This window comes from Protopterus annectens, chromosome 3.part0 (assembly GCF_019279795.1).
Source record: "Protopterus annectens isolate FY-2018-M chromosome 3.part0, PAN1.0, whole genome shotgun sequence".
Classification (NCBI taxonomy): Eukaryota; Metazoa; Chordata; order Ceratodontiformes; family Protopteridae; genus Protopterus; species Protopterus annectens.
In genome coordinates this window covers 1,338,794,893-1,338,811,232 of record NC_056731.1, presented here as the reverse complement: position 1 = coordinate 1,338,811,232, position 16,340 = coordinate 1,338,794,893, and the positions used below count along the sequence as shown (strand labels likewise).

The window sequence follows — 16,340 nt, the reverse complement described above, 5'->3', positions numbered from 1 at the left end:
TTGTTTATAGGGTCCATTGAAAATATATTTGTCCTCCCATACTACCATAAGACCGAATTGGCTTAGCTGTTGGCACAAGATGCGCCCAAGTTACGATGTCTTGTGGTAGGTGTTCAATGTGCTCATACATTGACAGCAGTGCAAAATTTACACATCTAGACCAAAAAAGGGATTATGAGTTTCGTAGTATGGAACATGTTTATTTAGCTCACTGTAAGGAATGTTCCAAATTTTATACAGGAAAGACTGAGGGCTTTAAGGGAGAGAATAAAGGAGCATGTTTATTGTATACAAAAGTGAAGCACAACTAGTGCTAAGTCAGAACGTGTACTGGCCACTGATTCTAGGCATGCATTTAAATGTAATGTATTGTTATTGGTAGAGTCTATGCTATAAGGGGGTGGAGCTATAAGGAATCAAACAGAACAGATGGAAGCTAAATGGATCATCAGAGTGAGGGGAGAGTTTGGGCATGGGTTGAATGAGTCTGTACCCATTAAACTCAAACTGAAGTCAAGACCACTAGTCAGTTGAGAGGATTTTCCCTTTTCGTCTGCAATTATATGTCTTTATTTTCTTGTTAGCTAAATCAGTATTTTTTTACCTGCTTATAGGAAATTTTATAAAGAAAAATTATATAGTTTTTATGCTGCATTTATATGTGCTTGTTTTTATGTGTTGTTAAAATAGCATATATTTTAGCTGTGTTTCTTTAAATTATGTGAGCATGTGACTTAATACTGTTTCACTTCTCTATTTAAAAAACAGCTTTGGTTTAATGTGTTTGTTATTTGATGAAGCAGCAGTAGCTGCGAAAGCACTTATGACCTACAATAAATTAAGTTTTTAACCTGGAGAGTCATGCCTTCCATAGGTCCATCAGTGTTCTTGGATGTATATAAATGTATTTTGTGATTTTAGGTGCTGTGTCGTGTCATTTTTTTTTTGACTGGCTAATCTATTTACATTAAGAAAATGTATTTGTATAAGGTTTTGATTCACTCAGAAAGAGTTCATGCAACTTGAAAGCTTTGCTATTATTTATTTATCATTTGTTTACCAGAAAAGTCTGACTTGGAACAAAGCCAATTTTCTGCGGAGGCCCAGGGAGAAACGCTCCAGATGCATGTATTTATAGGAAACCGTAGCACCCGGAGGAAACCCACACGAATGCAGGGAGAATATGCAGACTCCACACAGAAGGCACCCCAGTCGAGAATCGGTCTGGAGAACCTCTTGCTGTGAGGCAACAATGCTACCCCTTGCACCACTGCGCCGCCCTATTTCGTTATTAAATCTGTTATTCCTTGAATACTCAGAAGGTCGGATTTCAGTGTTTTTCCACATTATTCCTGTATTACTTGATTCTGTTTAGCTACTTCAAATTATTTGCTTATTGTTTTGCAAAAAAAAAAAAATGAACATCACTTAAATGAAAGCACTGTAAACATGATGACATACCCAAGTCTGATTCGGCTGGGATGCCTTTTGGATTTAATAGGCTGCACTGCTGTCATTCCATCTACTACGAATATGCTAATTTCAGATCTATTAGTAAGCAACAGGGAAAAACAGACAGTCTTGTCTCAGGCCAGATGCATACCTAGGGTGAGGTAAAAGGGGGTGGCTATGCCTGGTGTACAATGTTAGAATGGGTGTGACTGGGAATGCTGATCAGGCAGAAGCATAGTACCACAGTGATTCAGTACTGGTGCTGTTAGCATTCATTAATTTAATGAGCGAACACTGGCGATGTACTACAATTTACAGTTGCATAAAATAACCATAGCAAGGCATGACTGCAATTAAATTTTTCATGAGACTTTTTTTGTTTTGCCCGTCAAGTTCAGAGACAAGCAGGAGCATTTTATTTGCTCCTCAGCTTCAACTTGAGTGAGGAGACACCAACCTGAACACTGTCCAGGGTACCAATTTACCTAGCTACTGCTCTGTCATTAGTGTGTCATTACTTAGTAGATTTTACACAAAGGACACCACTGAATAAAAATATACATGGTATAAACATTTTAGTATGATGCTTCCCTGTAAAATTATTACTTGATTTTCCATGCAACTACCTTTTAAAGGTACACAACAAAATATTGTTATAAATTTCCTGGGCAGTCCTTGCTTTGCCTAGCTATACTGGTCACTGAAGCAGTGGCTGGATTGAGTGCGTGTTACCACCTTATCAGCAAGGGTGCCGTCTCTTTCTTTCAGCTGCTGGTCATCCAGATTCACATTTCAACACTAGCATTTTTCATAGGTTCTTCAAATATTACTAAACAGTCCCATTTACTATCAGATGCTATTCAGCTGTCATAGCACTGAGAGCTCTTGTCAGAAACTTGCCTTACCAAACTAGTGAACAGCTCAAGAATTATATGCACTGTCCTTGACAAGATCTGCTCAGTTACTGGGAAAAAAGTAGGACAGTAATCATTTTACTCCAAATTCTGGCATCTGCAATGTTTTCCATTACTGGTTCTCTTACTTAAAACCATAACTTCTGTGAGAGTGAAGCCCCAGTTATAAATGCAGACAGCTAAATTTACAAAGCGTAATGGATATTAATTTGAGGTGGACTTTAAATTAAATGGAACATTCCAATTAGCAAAAGTATCCTACAATTTGTTTGTTAGCTGGCCAGTCTATTGGTGGCTTTACAATTATGAGGAAGGTCAATGCTGTGGCACACAAGTTACAATCCTAACACAACACAGTACACAACATTAACACTGCCTTCTCAGCACACACAATAAAATTTAGATGACTGCTTCTTATCAGAGTGAGACAAGTGTGTGCTTAAGGCCACAGTGTACCATTTAAAGTTTTTCCTTTCCTCTAAATGTGTCAACATTAAATTGGTATACATAACTTTGGGAGGTTTGGGGGGCTTGCCCCCCCACCCAAATTACTTCTTTCAAGCTGCTCCATCACTCTGCATATGAAGGGTGGTTTTCCCTTTGTTAGGTTTGTACTGTTGCTATCTGAGAATAAGATGTTGATTTATTATAGAACTATGCAGTACATATGTTACCAAAAACAGCTGGTCATTAGTCCATCCTTCATGACAATTATACAGTCAAAAAACATTTTTTGTTATGATGCACCTTAACAGAACTTCCCAGCATAACACATCAGAAAATGGCTAGTGAAAACCTCCACCAAGTTTTCAAGGCATTTCAAATGAAAACTGGCTGTAGACTTCACCTCTGAAGAATATCAAATGTTAAAGCAAGGCCTCTTTTGCCTGAGCTGGTGGAGGCTCAAGTGAATGTAAATGACCCCACTTGTACTTACCAAAAAAGAAGAGCATTTCCCCTAGTTAGTATGAATACCACCTCAGGTCACCCCCTCAAAAGAGGTTACTGACCTAGAAGAACAAACCCAGGCAACAAAATGTAAACAAATAATGTTATATTTTCCCGTGTGTGAAAAGTTGAATATTTTTTGGCAGACATCAGAAAGTGTAGGCAGCATCAGAAATTACTTTTATGTCTTAGTGCAATACTAAAAAGTGGTCAAGTGAGCAGATGTGGTCACTCAAGTATACCTGTACAACAGATTTATAAAGCAACATTCTCAGCAACTTCTAAAGATAGCACAGCTGGAAGCAACTGCACATTGCACAGCTCATATTAGCTTCCTATAACATCACTGACACATGATTTGCATAACTACTGACTTACAACCGTTTACTTAACTAATGTGACTTTATTTAGCATGTATGTTTGTGTACTCGTACATACTATTCTATTCAGCAGTCCTTCATTGGCACCACACAGTACAATTGTTCTTGTAAACAATATTATGAACATCAAAACATTTTCCTCTAAAGGATCCTGTATTAAAAAACAAGCTGAAGCATCATGCATTTGGCTATTTTCTCAACACAGTATCACACTTCCATAACCGATAAAAAGGCAACATTTCTTACCATATGTTTCTCCAACTTTCCATATTTCTGTTGTACCTACTGGTTCATCAACAATTTTAAAGCTAAAAGGACCAGCGTTTGGATCATCATCGAGATCAGTGGCTGTCACATTAATGTACGGAGCCTCTTCACAGAAGGTCTGTGGTGTTGTACTGACTTGTGGGCAGTTGTCATTGCTATCCTCCACCTGGAAAGTAATGGTGCCAGTCGATGTTTTGGGAGGTTTATCTAAATATAAACAGTAAAATGTGAAAAAGTACTGCAATGCCAATGATCACAGCAAAAGTGAAGTAACAGTTAACTTGTAGCTATATGTTTCATACACAAATCATGTCTGCAGCATTGGTTCTCCCAGAAAACAGTTAACATGCAAGTTGCTAATCAGCTTAATTTCCATTTGTTTCTTTATTCAACTTACTTCTGGGCTTTGTACTGTAACTTTGCATTGAAACAATGGTTAAACAGGTGCCAAATCACTCAAGTTAATATAGTATTTATAAAAATGATAAAGCAGCACAATGCAGCTACGGGTAAAATTTGTAAAACTGCAGGCTCCCACATTAGAGATAAACAAATTTTGGAGTGAGGATATAAAACGGGGCATTCTGATGACACGACCCTACTCTTACAGGACACGGAGCTAAGGTGTGTAGTCTTATGCTTCAGTTACATCTCCAAATGGGCTAGCTAACCAAACTCCTGCTGTGGCTACACTATTTACACATTCTGCATACACAAAGACAGGCATAAAGACTTGAAGAAGAGGTACCAAAGCCATTTAGCAGTATGAAAAGGTAGAACTAAAGAACGTTTAACATCCAAGTTATACAAAAGAATTACTTCCTGGATGACCCAGGGGAGAGACAGGCTTACGGTCAGACTGATTAAGAGTAAATTCTAAGATCACTTTTTATCTGGAAAACGGTGTGGAGGGAAGCCTGATTTTTACAAGTGATCACATGATAACATCACAAAACCTGAATCTGCTGATGTAAAGGAACCAGGATAAGTTTTCTCCAGGAAAGGTATGTTAAGAAATGAAGAATCAGTCTAAGGGAACAGTGAACCTCCCTAGTTTCAAAGATGGGAAAATATTACTTGTGTGTATATGGGTCTACTTCACTTCACCTAAAACTCATCTGACCGAGACCAAATCATCTAAATTTCAAATTACCGACAACTCATTTGACTGACTCATTTCAGTGAATGTTAAGCTATAGACATGATGCGGGTTTCCCTGTAACTGTGACTTGCATGTGATAAAAAAGAATCACTGTAACGTACAGTGCTGACTGTCAGAATACAAATAGTCACGTAGAAGGTAGTGTTGTACTGTTTCTAAATGTGGGTATGTCATTTTGCATTTTTATAGGAAGTATCTAAAGTAATATAGTGGATGTTTTGAGTGCTCCCAGCACTAGTGGCAGCATGTAGAGTATTGTAAGGCAAGTGAAAGGTAGAAGTCCTTTTCCCCACTGTAGTGTGATCCTGGAGTTAGTATATATAGTTGGGGGGGGGGGGCAGAGCCCCCCCCCCACCTAATTTGGTTTTATATTGTCCAGTTTCTGTTAAGAGGGTAAGTGAGTAGATTTTAAGTTCTGGAAAGAGATAGTCATTGGTATTGTAAGTGTGCATGTCTATGGTTTAAATTTTAGTACTTTGAAATTCAGCATTGTAAGCTTTTGGTGAAATGAGATTCAGTCAAATGAGTTGTCGGTAATTTGAAATGTAGATGATTTGGTCTCGTTCAAATGAGTTTTAGGTGAAGTAGATCCGTGTGTATACACACATAATGTGTGTGTGTGTATATATATATATATATATATATATATATATATATATACACACATATATAAATATATAATACACGCACACACACATATACATATATATATATATATATATATATATATACACGCACATACAAATGAAAAACTTACCAGATAAATGCATTTCCAACCATCCCAACATATGAACTTCTTTCTGGTTGCAAAACGTTTAAACAGCACATAAGCGGGACCTTAACTAAAGAGTATTGCAGGCTGCAATTAGTCAGACATAGGAGATAGTCTAAAACAAGCCAAGAAAAAGGGAGATGGCCCTTTTCAGTGGTCCACACAGCAAAATCTTCAGCTGAAAGCATGTATGGATTAGGTAGACTTTTTAAAGGCTCCAAGATCAACAACAGAAACACCAGATAAAACCCCCAAATCTTGCAACTGATACATATTTAGGATTCCTTCCCTAACAGCTGAAGTCTGGAATGATCTAGCAGTCATTGAAGTCTACTATTAACCAGACAGGTGGGTTATTCAACTGACCCTTTTCAGCCATGTCCTAGGACCCAACAGTAACACAGTGCAATTCAAATGCAGTCAAATAGACTGTGGTGGTGGTGCTGTGGTACCGTTGTCGCCTCACAGTAAGACGTCTTGTTCGATTCTCAGCTAGAGTGTCTTCTGTGTGGAGACATGCATGAATGGGCGTACCATCGTTGAAGGTTGTGCGTCAGGCCCGGCAACCCGGCACGTAAAAATCTACTGCCAATCATTAGCGGACTGGAGTTCCGCTGTGGCGACCTCTAACCGAGAAAAGCCGAAAGACACAACACCAAGCAAAGTTCAAAAGCACAACGCTTACAATACATACGGTAATCTTAAAATTTGTTCGACTGTAGAAAGTCAAGAGTAATTTGCCTGCAATATACTAACTGCACGCAATGTTATAATTTGTTTTTTCCTGACTCAAGCTGCTTCTAAGTGATGCTGGAACAGAAGAGAAAACAGTAGCCAAGACTTTGCCAAAAGAGGGCTGTAGGGCAGCTGATAAGGCAAAATTGCTGTTGAATTAATTCTAGTTGGTTTAGAACTACTGTCTGCTCTATAGATAGGTTCATAGGTTTATACTAGGCTATCTGCCCTAAGGCATTTATAAGCCTAGCCCAAAGTTTTGTGGCTTACGCCACCCCTTATATGAAAAAATACTGTACCCATTAGTTTGTTGTGCCTCTGTCCAGCAGTGACACAGAGATGATTCCCGGGGTAAACCTACGATCTCCCATCCACAGGTCAAGATTTCTCTTGAACAGAGCCAGCGAGGTGCTCTGCCTCACATGGACCGGGATTTTATTCCACAGCATAGGGAGTCTCTGAGTAATAAATCTATTCCTCCAGCACGTCCTATTTATATCCGTGCTAAGGTTTAAGTCGCTTGCTCTAGTGGTTTTGGTGGATTTGGATTTTTTGAGGTGCAGCATGTCCATTAATTCCGGGTTGGACATGGCCTTGTATGTCAGGCACATGTCACCTCTGAGCAGACGGTATGCGACTGAATAGAGCTGGAGTTTCTTCAATCTGGCAGCATATGACAGATTTTGGAGTCCCTTTATCCTTTTGGTGAGGAACTTTTGGGGTCTCTCCAATTGCTGCAGATGTCGGGTGAGATACATCCCGAATGGGGCATTGTACTCGATCATTGGTCTGATAAGTGAAGAGTACAGGGGAACAATGACCTCACTAGATCTGGATGTGAATCCCTTCATGATCAGGTGGGCAATGTAGAAGGTCTTTCTAACCACTTTAGCAACGTGAGTGTCAAAAGAAAGGCCACTGTCAACCTGGGATCCCAGGTCCCTGATAACCTCTTCTGTGCCTAGTGGATTGCCACCTATATGGTAGATTGGAGTTACCTTGTTTTTCCCGAAGGGTATGACTATACATTTTTGGCGTTTAACTTCAGGCCATGGCTCTGGCACCAGCTATCTGTTTCCGTGAGTCCCTTCTGAAGGATATCCATGTCCAATGCACTTTCCACTATGGCGCCCAGTTTGCAGTCGTCTGCAAACTTTGTCAGCCAAAGTCCTCCCATGTTGGCCTGTACTTCTGAGAAGTAGATGCAGAACAATAGGGGGCCAAGGACCGAGCCCTGTGGGACACCACTTGTGACCGGCTTGGAGTCTGACATAGCGCCAGCAACTCTAACCCTGTGGGTTCTGTCCTTAAGCCAGTTTGCAACCCATCTTGTGACATATGGGTTTACATTTAAGCTGGTAAGTTTTTCTACAATACCCGAGTGGGGTATTGTGCCGAAAGCCTTTGCAAGGTCAAGGTAGGCTGTATGGACTGCCTTTCCCCACATCAATGGCCTTGGTGACTGTTTCGAAGAAGTCGACCAAGTTCAAAAGGCATGATCTGCCCTTGACGAAGCCAAACTGGGTCGATTCCAATGTTTGCAAGTCCCCTATATCTTTGTTCATGAGCTCCATTATGATCCTCTCCATAGCTTTGCAGACTAGACTTGTTAAGCTTATGGGGCGGTAATTACCAGGGTCCGTAGAGGCACCGCCTTTGTGGAGTGGGACCACAGTTGCCGTATGCCACTCCTTGGGCACATATCCTGTGGTAAGGCTGAGATTAAACAGCTGCCTTATGTGCGGGTTTAATTCCTCATTTAGCTCGTGTAGCACACAGCCGGGGACACCATCCGGTCCCATTGATGCTGTGTTTTTAGCTTTAGAGAGAGCAGCTTTCACCTGCGCATTTGAGATGTCTGGGAGGCTACACTCCACTGGGATAGTTATCTCTCCTTTAAGGGGGGAGAGGGGGGTGAAGTTTGCACTGAACCTGTCTGCCAGTATGTTGGCAATGTCTGTGGGTTCAGTGATTTTTGTATCATTTTGGACTAATTCTGAGCATATCTGGGAGTTTCCACCCAGGTTCCTAACATAGCTGAAAAAGGCCTTATGATTGTCCTTTGAATCCATGGCAATTTTTCTCTCAAAATTGGCCTTAGTTGATTTTATGAGTGCTCGTATTTTTTACTAATAATGATCAGGGGTGACTTCCCTTTTATGGATTTTGTTCTATCATGTAATAGCTTTCTCCTCTTATTGTAAAGTTTGTTAATGGCTGGGGTCCACCAGACTGGATGTTTGCCCTTTGTGGAAAGAGTCTTGGTTTTATTTGGGATTGCCTGATCCATGCAGTCCTGGAGGTGTTCATAGAAGGCATTTGTAAGGGCTTCCGCAGCTTGGGTTGTGGTTTCCACTGGCTCAGGGGCCTTGAAGGATACCACACCAGTCTTGAGTAGTGTGAAGTTTGCTTTAGAGAAGTTCTTCACTGTGGTCTTTTTTGTTTGGGGTGGGGGCGTGATGTGGATTTCCAGTGAGATTAGTTTATGATCAGATCTCACCAATGAGGGATATACTTCCGGTGTGGCGCATTTTGTCCCCATGTTTGTGATAATGAGATCTAGTATATTTTCTCCTCTCGTGGGAACAGTGACTAGCTGTTCCATGGCATTTGAATTTATGAACTCCAGGAACCGTTGGGCTAGAAAGTTAGGGCTTGAGTAATGTTCCCAGTCTATATTCGGGTAGTTGAAGTCACCCAATATGATGGTGTTTGGAGATGCATTTATACCCTCCAGTGTATTCAGGAAGGCTGTGTGGGGTTCCTGAGTTTGAGAGGGTGGCCTGTAGCATGCTACAATTTGTAGAGCAGTTTTGCCTATGGTTAGTTGCACCTGGATGGTTTCTGAAGCTTAGGTGTTGCCACCAACCTGGAGGTGTGGGTATCCTTTATGAATATGGATACACCCCCTCCTTTTGTGGTGTGGTCCGGGTTTTGGGGCCGGAACGCATGATATGAGGTAAAACCTAATAGTGCCGAGGTGCTCTCAGGAGACTTGAACCAGGTTTCAGTTACAGCACAGACATCGATGTTCTCCATGCTGAGAAGGGCCTTGAGTGCGTGCATTTTGAGATTTAGACTTCTGGTATTGAGCAGCATTACCCTCAGTTTCTTCCCATTTTTGTTTTCTAGGGTGGTAGGTTTAGAATTTGAGCCTTGCCTAAAAAAGGCACTATGGGGGTGGCAAGAGCCTTAGCCAATATCCGGAATCCCAGGGGTGACAGGTGCAAGCCGTCCCTTGCGAAGCAGCGTGGCTTGTCAAGCATGTCATCCTAGGCAGACAGACACTGGATCCCCTTTGAATGACACCAGACATTAAGCCAATTGTTAAAGCTGATCATCTTGTCTCTATATTGTGGCATCATTCTTGGTGAAGGAAGGATACTGCTCAGGGTCAGGGTCATACCTGCCTGGGCTACATAACCAGAGAGCTCCTCTATGTCTCTTTTCATGTAGTCCAGGGAGGTACGTCTCAGGTCCTTCACACCAGCATGGACAATGACTGTGTCATATTTGTACTTGCCGTGGAGTGACCCGAGTGCTTGTGTTATGTGGCGGATTCTAGCACCCGATAGGCAGCTTACTGTGACCCTCTCCTTGTTCAGCCTGGTGAGTGGGACGTCAGTGTGTCTGACCATGGAGTCACCTATGACAAGTATGTTTGGTGGTGTATTTGGCCTTAAGGGCTGTGACTGCTTTGCACACTGATTTTGTGGTTTATGTGTTGCTTGTGGGGTGTCTTGAGGTAGCAGTTGTTTGGGTGTCTGCTTTGGAGGCCTCTGCTGTTTAGGTAAATTTTTACTCAGAGCCTCCGAGTATGTCTATGTATGTTTATGCATTTGATTCAGTGGTGTGGTAGCATTATGTGAGGCTGGTTTTGTGGTGTGTGTAGTTGCCTTCTCCTCCTGTCTGGTCTTGCCAGTCCTGAGTTGAGAGAGCTCAGCCTCCAGTTTGGCTAAATAGCTGCATCTCTCGCAAGTATTTGTGTTATGTGGGAGGAGGAGAGGGTTGTCTGTGTACATGAGGCAGTTATAACATTGCCTCAAGATTCCCAGATTCACCAGCTGGACCGGAGAGGAGATTGACAACTGACCTTTGGACATGCTAGAATAATATTGGGAATTCCTTAATAATTGAAAACAAGGGCCAGTGGGGAGTGAGGGTGTAGTGCTTTTAATTTTTAGTGCTGACTTATATAATTGCTTTAGTGAGCAAGTGCCACATAACTTGAGTATGTGTTACAAGTAACTAAATGCAAAACGACAAACAGTAACTTTCTTTCAAGTGAAACAAGGAAATAAGCACAGTAAGCAATGCAGATATCACTAGTGATCCACAGAAGTGCTGAGAAGCCGCGTATTAGGTGGAATTAGCGCTCCAGGAAAATAACAAGCAAACAAACAACAAGCATATAAACAAAGCTAGATTCAGCAGGCCTGGATCTAGTCTATGCTACAGCAAACAAGGTGTACCAATTTCAGTAAGATACAGTTCAAATATTCAGGCACTATAAACCTTTAACCAGAAATTCCCAGCTCAGAAGGGCAGAGTCCAGCCTCTTCTCCCACAAGAGTGCAGACCACGAACCTTCTTAATGTAAAATAACTGGCCTGAAGCCCAAGTGCTTAAACCAGAACTAATACACTTGGACACTGGGCTCTCAATCCGCAGTTCCCAACTTAGAAGGATGAAAGCTACCTGTCCTGCCACCACAGTGCTTGCCACAAACCTTCCTAATGTAAAACAACTGGTCTGAAGCCCAAGTGCTTAATCCAAAAGACTTAGAATGATAGCTACACTTTAATCAAGTTACAACCAAGCAGTAATAAATACAATTGAATACTTTAGAGAATGTCTGGATTAGTGCTCAAGTTACACAAACAAAGCTAGATCCAGCAGGCCCGAATCCAGTCTATGCCACAGCAAACAAGGCGCACTAACTTCAGTAAGAAGCAGTTCAGATATGCATGCACTATAAGCCTTTAACCAGAAATTCCCAGCTCAGAAGGGCAGAGTACAGCCTCTCCTCCCACAAGAGTGCAGACCACGAACCCTCTTAATGTAAAATAACTGGCCTGAAAGCCCAAGTGCTTAAACCAGAATTAATACACTTTTAGAATAACAGACACTGAAGCCCTCAATCAGCAGTTCCCAACCTAGAAGGATGTAAGCTACCTGTTCTGCCACAACAGTGCAGACCACAAACCCTCTCAGTGCAAAACAACTGGTCCGAAGCCCAAGTGTTTAAACCAAAAGGCTTAGAATGAGTTACACAAAGCAGTAATAAATACAACTGAGTATTTTTAAGATGATGCAAAAGTAAAATGAAGTAGGTAGAAACACAAGTACAGTAAAAGCAGATGAAAATTTTTTTTTTTTTTCAATCTGAACAAGTGCTGAGATCAAAGAAACAGATTTGAGTGCTGAAACTAGAAAACTGGCTAGTTACAAGAAAAAAAAAACAAGCTAGAAGGCTTCCCTCAAACACAGAAGGGCTTTGGGGCTCACAAGTCTACAAATAGTCTACACCACTTAACAGGAAAGGCAGGAAATAAGCTTTATTTATTTATTTTTTTTGGTCTGTTTCCCAGATGCTCTCTTTGTACACAGTAGAAGTGCCTGAAATCAGAATATGATCTCACTGCACTCAGTTGAGTGAGCAAATGAGATGGGCCCAGAGGCAGGTTGAGGGGCGGGCAGTTTCAAGGCCACTAAGATTAACAACAAAACAAAACAAAACAAAACAAAACCAGGGAGGGTGGGTGGGAATAACTGAAGAGCAGAGTTAAAACTGCCAGTTCAGTTAAATATTCCTTCAACACAGTTTAAATCAAATTAAATACTGTATTTTTTTAAAAAAAGTGCAGATAAAGGTACTTAAATTCTCTTATACGTCCAGTTGAATATAACCAATTTCTTAGCCGGCCAAAGCTGAGGTTTTTAAGCAGAAAATATGTCACACTGTACCACTTAAAAAGGCAAGGACAGGAAATCAAAGAATGTGGCTACCCCAACACCTGTAATTACTAGCAAATAACAAACAGCAGAGTTAAAACTGCCAGTTCAGTTAAATATTCCTTCAACACAGTTTAAATCAAATTAAATACTGTATTTTTTAAAAAAAAGTGCAGATAAAGGTACTTAAATTCTCTTATATGTCCAGTTGAATATAACCAATTTCTTAGCCGGCCAAAGCTGAGGTTTTCAGCAGAAAATATTTCACACTGTACCACTTAAAAAGGCAAGGACAGGAAATCAAAGAATGTGGCTACCCCCACACCTGTAATTACTAGCAAATAACAAACAGCAGGAGTTAAAACTGCCAATTCAGTTAAACATTCCTTCAACACAGTTTAAATCAAATTAAATACTGTATTTTTTAAAAAAAAGTGCAGATAAAGGTACTTAAATTCTCTTATACGTCCAGTTGATTATAACCAATTTCTTAGCCGGCCAAAGCTGAGGTTTTTAAGCAGAAAATATGTCACACTGTACCACTTAAAAAGGCAAGGACAGGAAATCAAAGAATGTGGCTACCCCCACACCTGTAATTACTAGCAAATAACAAACAGCAGAGTTAAAACTGCCAGTTCAGTTAAATATTCCTTCAACACAGTTTAAATCAAATTAAATACTGTATTTTTTTAAAAAAAAAGTGCAGATAAAGGTACTTAAATTCTCTTATACATCCAGTTGAATATAACCAATTTCTTAGCCGGCCAAAGCTGAGGTTTTTAAGCAGAAAATATGTCACACTGTACCACTTAAAAAGGCAAGGACAGGAAATCAAAGAATGTGGCTACCCCCACACCTGTAATTACTAGCAAATAACAAACAGCAGAGTTAAAACTGCCAGTTCAGTTAAATATTCCTTCAACACAGTTTAAATCAAATTAAATACTGTATTTTTTAAAAAAAAGTGCAGATAAAGGTACTTAAATTCTCTTATACGTCCAGTTGAATATAACCAATTTCTTAGCCGGCCAAAGCTGAGGTTTTTAAGCAGAAAATATGTCACACTGTACCACTTAAAAAGGCAAGGACAGGAAATCAAAGAATGTGGCTACCCCCACACCTGTAATTACTAGCAAATAACAAACAGCAGAGTTAAAACTGCCAGTTCAGTTAAATATTCCTTCAACACAGTTTAAATCAAATTAAATACTGTATTTTTTTTAAAAAAAGTGCAGATAAAGGTACTTAAATTCTCTTATACGTCCAGTTGAATATAACCAATTTCTTAGCCAGCCAAAGCTGAGGTTTTTAAGCAGAAAATATGTCACACTGTACCACTTAAAAAGGCAAGGACAGGAAATCAAAGAATGTGGCTACCCCCACACCTGTAATTACTAGCAAATAACAAACAGCAGAGTTAAAACTGCCAGTTCAGTTAAATATTCCTTCAACACAGTTTAAATCAAATTAAATACTGTATTTTTAAAAAAAAGTGCAGATAAAGGTACTTAAATTCTCTTATCCGTCCAGATGAATATAGCCAATTTCATAGCCGGCCAAAGATGAGGTTTTAAGCAGAAAATATGTCACACTGTACCACTTAAAAGGCAAGGACAGGAAATCAAAGAATGTGGCTACCCCACACCTGTAATTACTAGCAAATAACAAACAGCAGAGTTAAAACTGCCAGTTCAGTTAAATATTCCTTCAACACAGTTTAAATCAAATTAAATACTGTATTTTTAAAAAAAGTGCAGATAAAGGTACTTAAATTCTCTTATACGTCCAGTTGAATATAACCAATTTCTTAGCCGGCCAAAGCTGAGGTTTTAAGCAGAAAATATGTCACACTGTACCACTTAAAAAGGCAAGGACAGGAAATCAAAGAATGTGGCTACCCCCACACCTGTAATTACTAGCAAATAACAAACAGCAGAGTTAAAACTGCCAGTTCAGTTAAATATTCCTTCAACACAGTTTAAATCAAATTAAATACTGTATTTTTTTTAAAAAAAGTGCAGATAAAGGTACTTAAATTCTCTTATACGTCCAGTTGAATATAACCAATTTCTTAGCCAGCCAAAGCTGAGGTTTTTAAGCAGAAAATATGTCACACTGTACCACTTAAAAGGCAAGGACAGGAAATCAAAGAATGTGGCTACCCCCACACCTGTAATTACTAGCAAATAACAAACAGCAGAGTTAAAACTGCCAGTTCAGTTAAATATTCCTTCAACACAGTTTAAATCAAATTAAATACTGTATTTTTAAAAAAAAAAAGTGCAGATAAAGGTACTTAAATTTTCTTATGCGTCCAGTTGAATATAACCAATTTCTTAGCCAGCCAAAGCTGAGGTTTTTAAGCAGAAAATATGTCACACTGAACCACTTAAAAAGGCAAGGACAGGAAATCAAAGAATGTGGCTACCCCCACACCTGCAATTACTAGCAAATAACAAACAGCAGAGTTAAAACTGCCAGTTAGGTTAAATATTCCTTCAACACAGTTTAAATCAAATTAAATACTGTATTTTTAAAAAAAAAAAGTGCAGATAAAGGTACTTAAATTCTCTTATGCGTCCAGTTGAATATAACCAATTTCTTAGCCGGCCAAAGCTGAGGTTTTTAAGCAGAAAATATGTCACACTGTACCACTTAAAAAGGCAAGGACAGGAAATCAAAGAATGTGGCTACCCCCACACCTGTAATTACTAGCAAATAACAAACAGCAGAGTTAAAACTGCCAGTTCAGTTAAATATTCCTTCAACACAGTTTAAATCAAATTAAATACTGTATTTTTTTTAAAAGTGCAGATAAAGGTACTTAAATTCTCTTATACGTCCAGTTGAATATAACCAAGTTCTTAGCCGGCCAAAGCTGAGGTTTGTAAGCAGAAAATATGTCACACTGTACCACTTAAAAAGGCAAGGACAGGAAATCAAAGAATGTGGCTACCCCCACACCTGTAATTACTAGCAAATAACAAATAGCAGAGTTAAAACTGCCAGTTCAGTTAATTCAGTTCAGATGGCATAAGTCCTAACTGATTGTTTTTGGAAAACATGGAGAAGATAGAATATCCCCACCCCCAGCCCCACTTTTTTATTTTAAACTTTGCTTTGCTCAGTTTACATTACTGCCCCCTTTTCTCTTACTTGTTTCAGTTTTTACCCTAACTGGAGCAATCCATGTAAATATTTCTGGGAGTGACCCCTCCCCCTCTACTGAGCAAAACACTCACTACCCTCACGGTATATAACATGCAAGGCCTTTCTGTTATACAATACATGCAGCAGTCTCTCCTAAACAGCTCTTAGGGTATTTTACAATATAAGAAAACACCAGAATGTGGAGCAACCAGACTATAAAATAAGCAAAATCCAAAAAGTACAGTTTTGTACCTACCATAAATGTAGATGTTCGAAGATCCACATTGCTGCAGTCCTTACTTATGGGTAGTCCGCTGTCCTCGGTCGGCCCGAATACCAAAGTATTAGGCTGGCCGGGGTCATGGGACAGCCCTGACATCAGTGACCGACGCCATATCCTCAGTCTTTTCTTGCCCCAGATGTCAGAAAGAAAGGCCACAGCCAAAACAGAGTACCTTCCCAAAAGATATGCCCAACTACAGCCATCACCCAAATCATATAACCATGCTAAGCTACAGAGCAGTGGCAAATCCAGCCCTAGACTTAGAATAAAGAGGAAGGTGGTAATGTTTAGAAAAAGTATGTACTGAACTCCAAGTGGCTGC

At 39.9% G+C, this 16,340-nt stretch overlaps 1 protein-coding gene across 1 annotated transcript in view; it reads right to left on the bottom strand.

The window, feature by feature from the left end:
• Positions 1-16,340, bottom strand: part of LOC122796737 (desmoglein-2-like) — a 1,662,953-nt gene that overhangs the window by 146,485 nt on the left and 1,500,128 nt on the right. Inside the window, exon 11 of the mRNA XM_044065446.1 lies at positions 3,941-4,168. Within this exon, the coding sequence (XP_043921381.1) occupies positions 3,941-4,168 (228 nt within the window). The remainder of the gene's footprint in view (positions 1-3,940; positions 4,169-16,340) is intronic.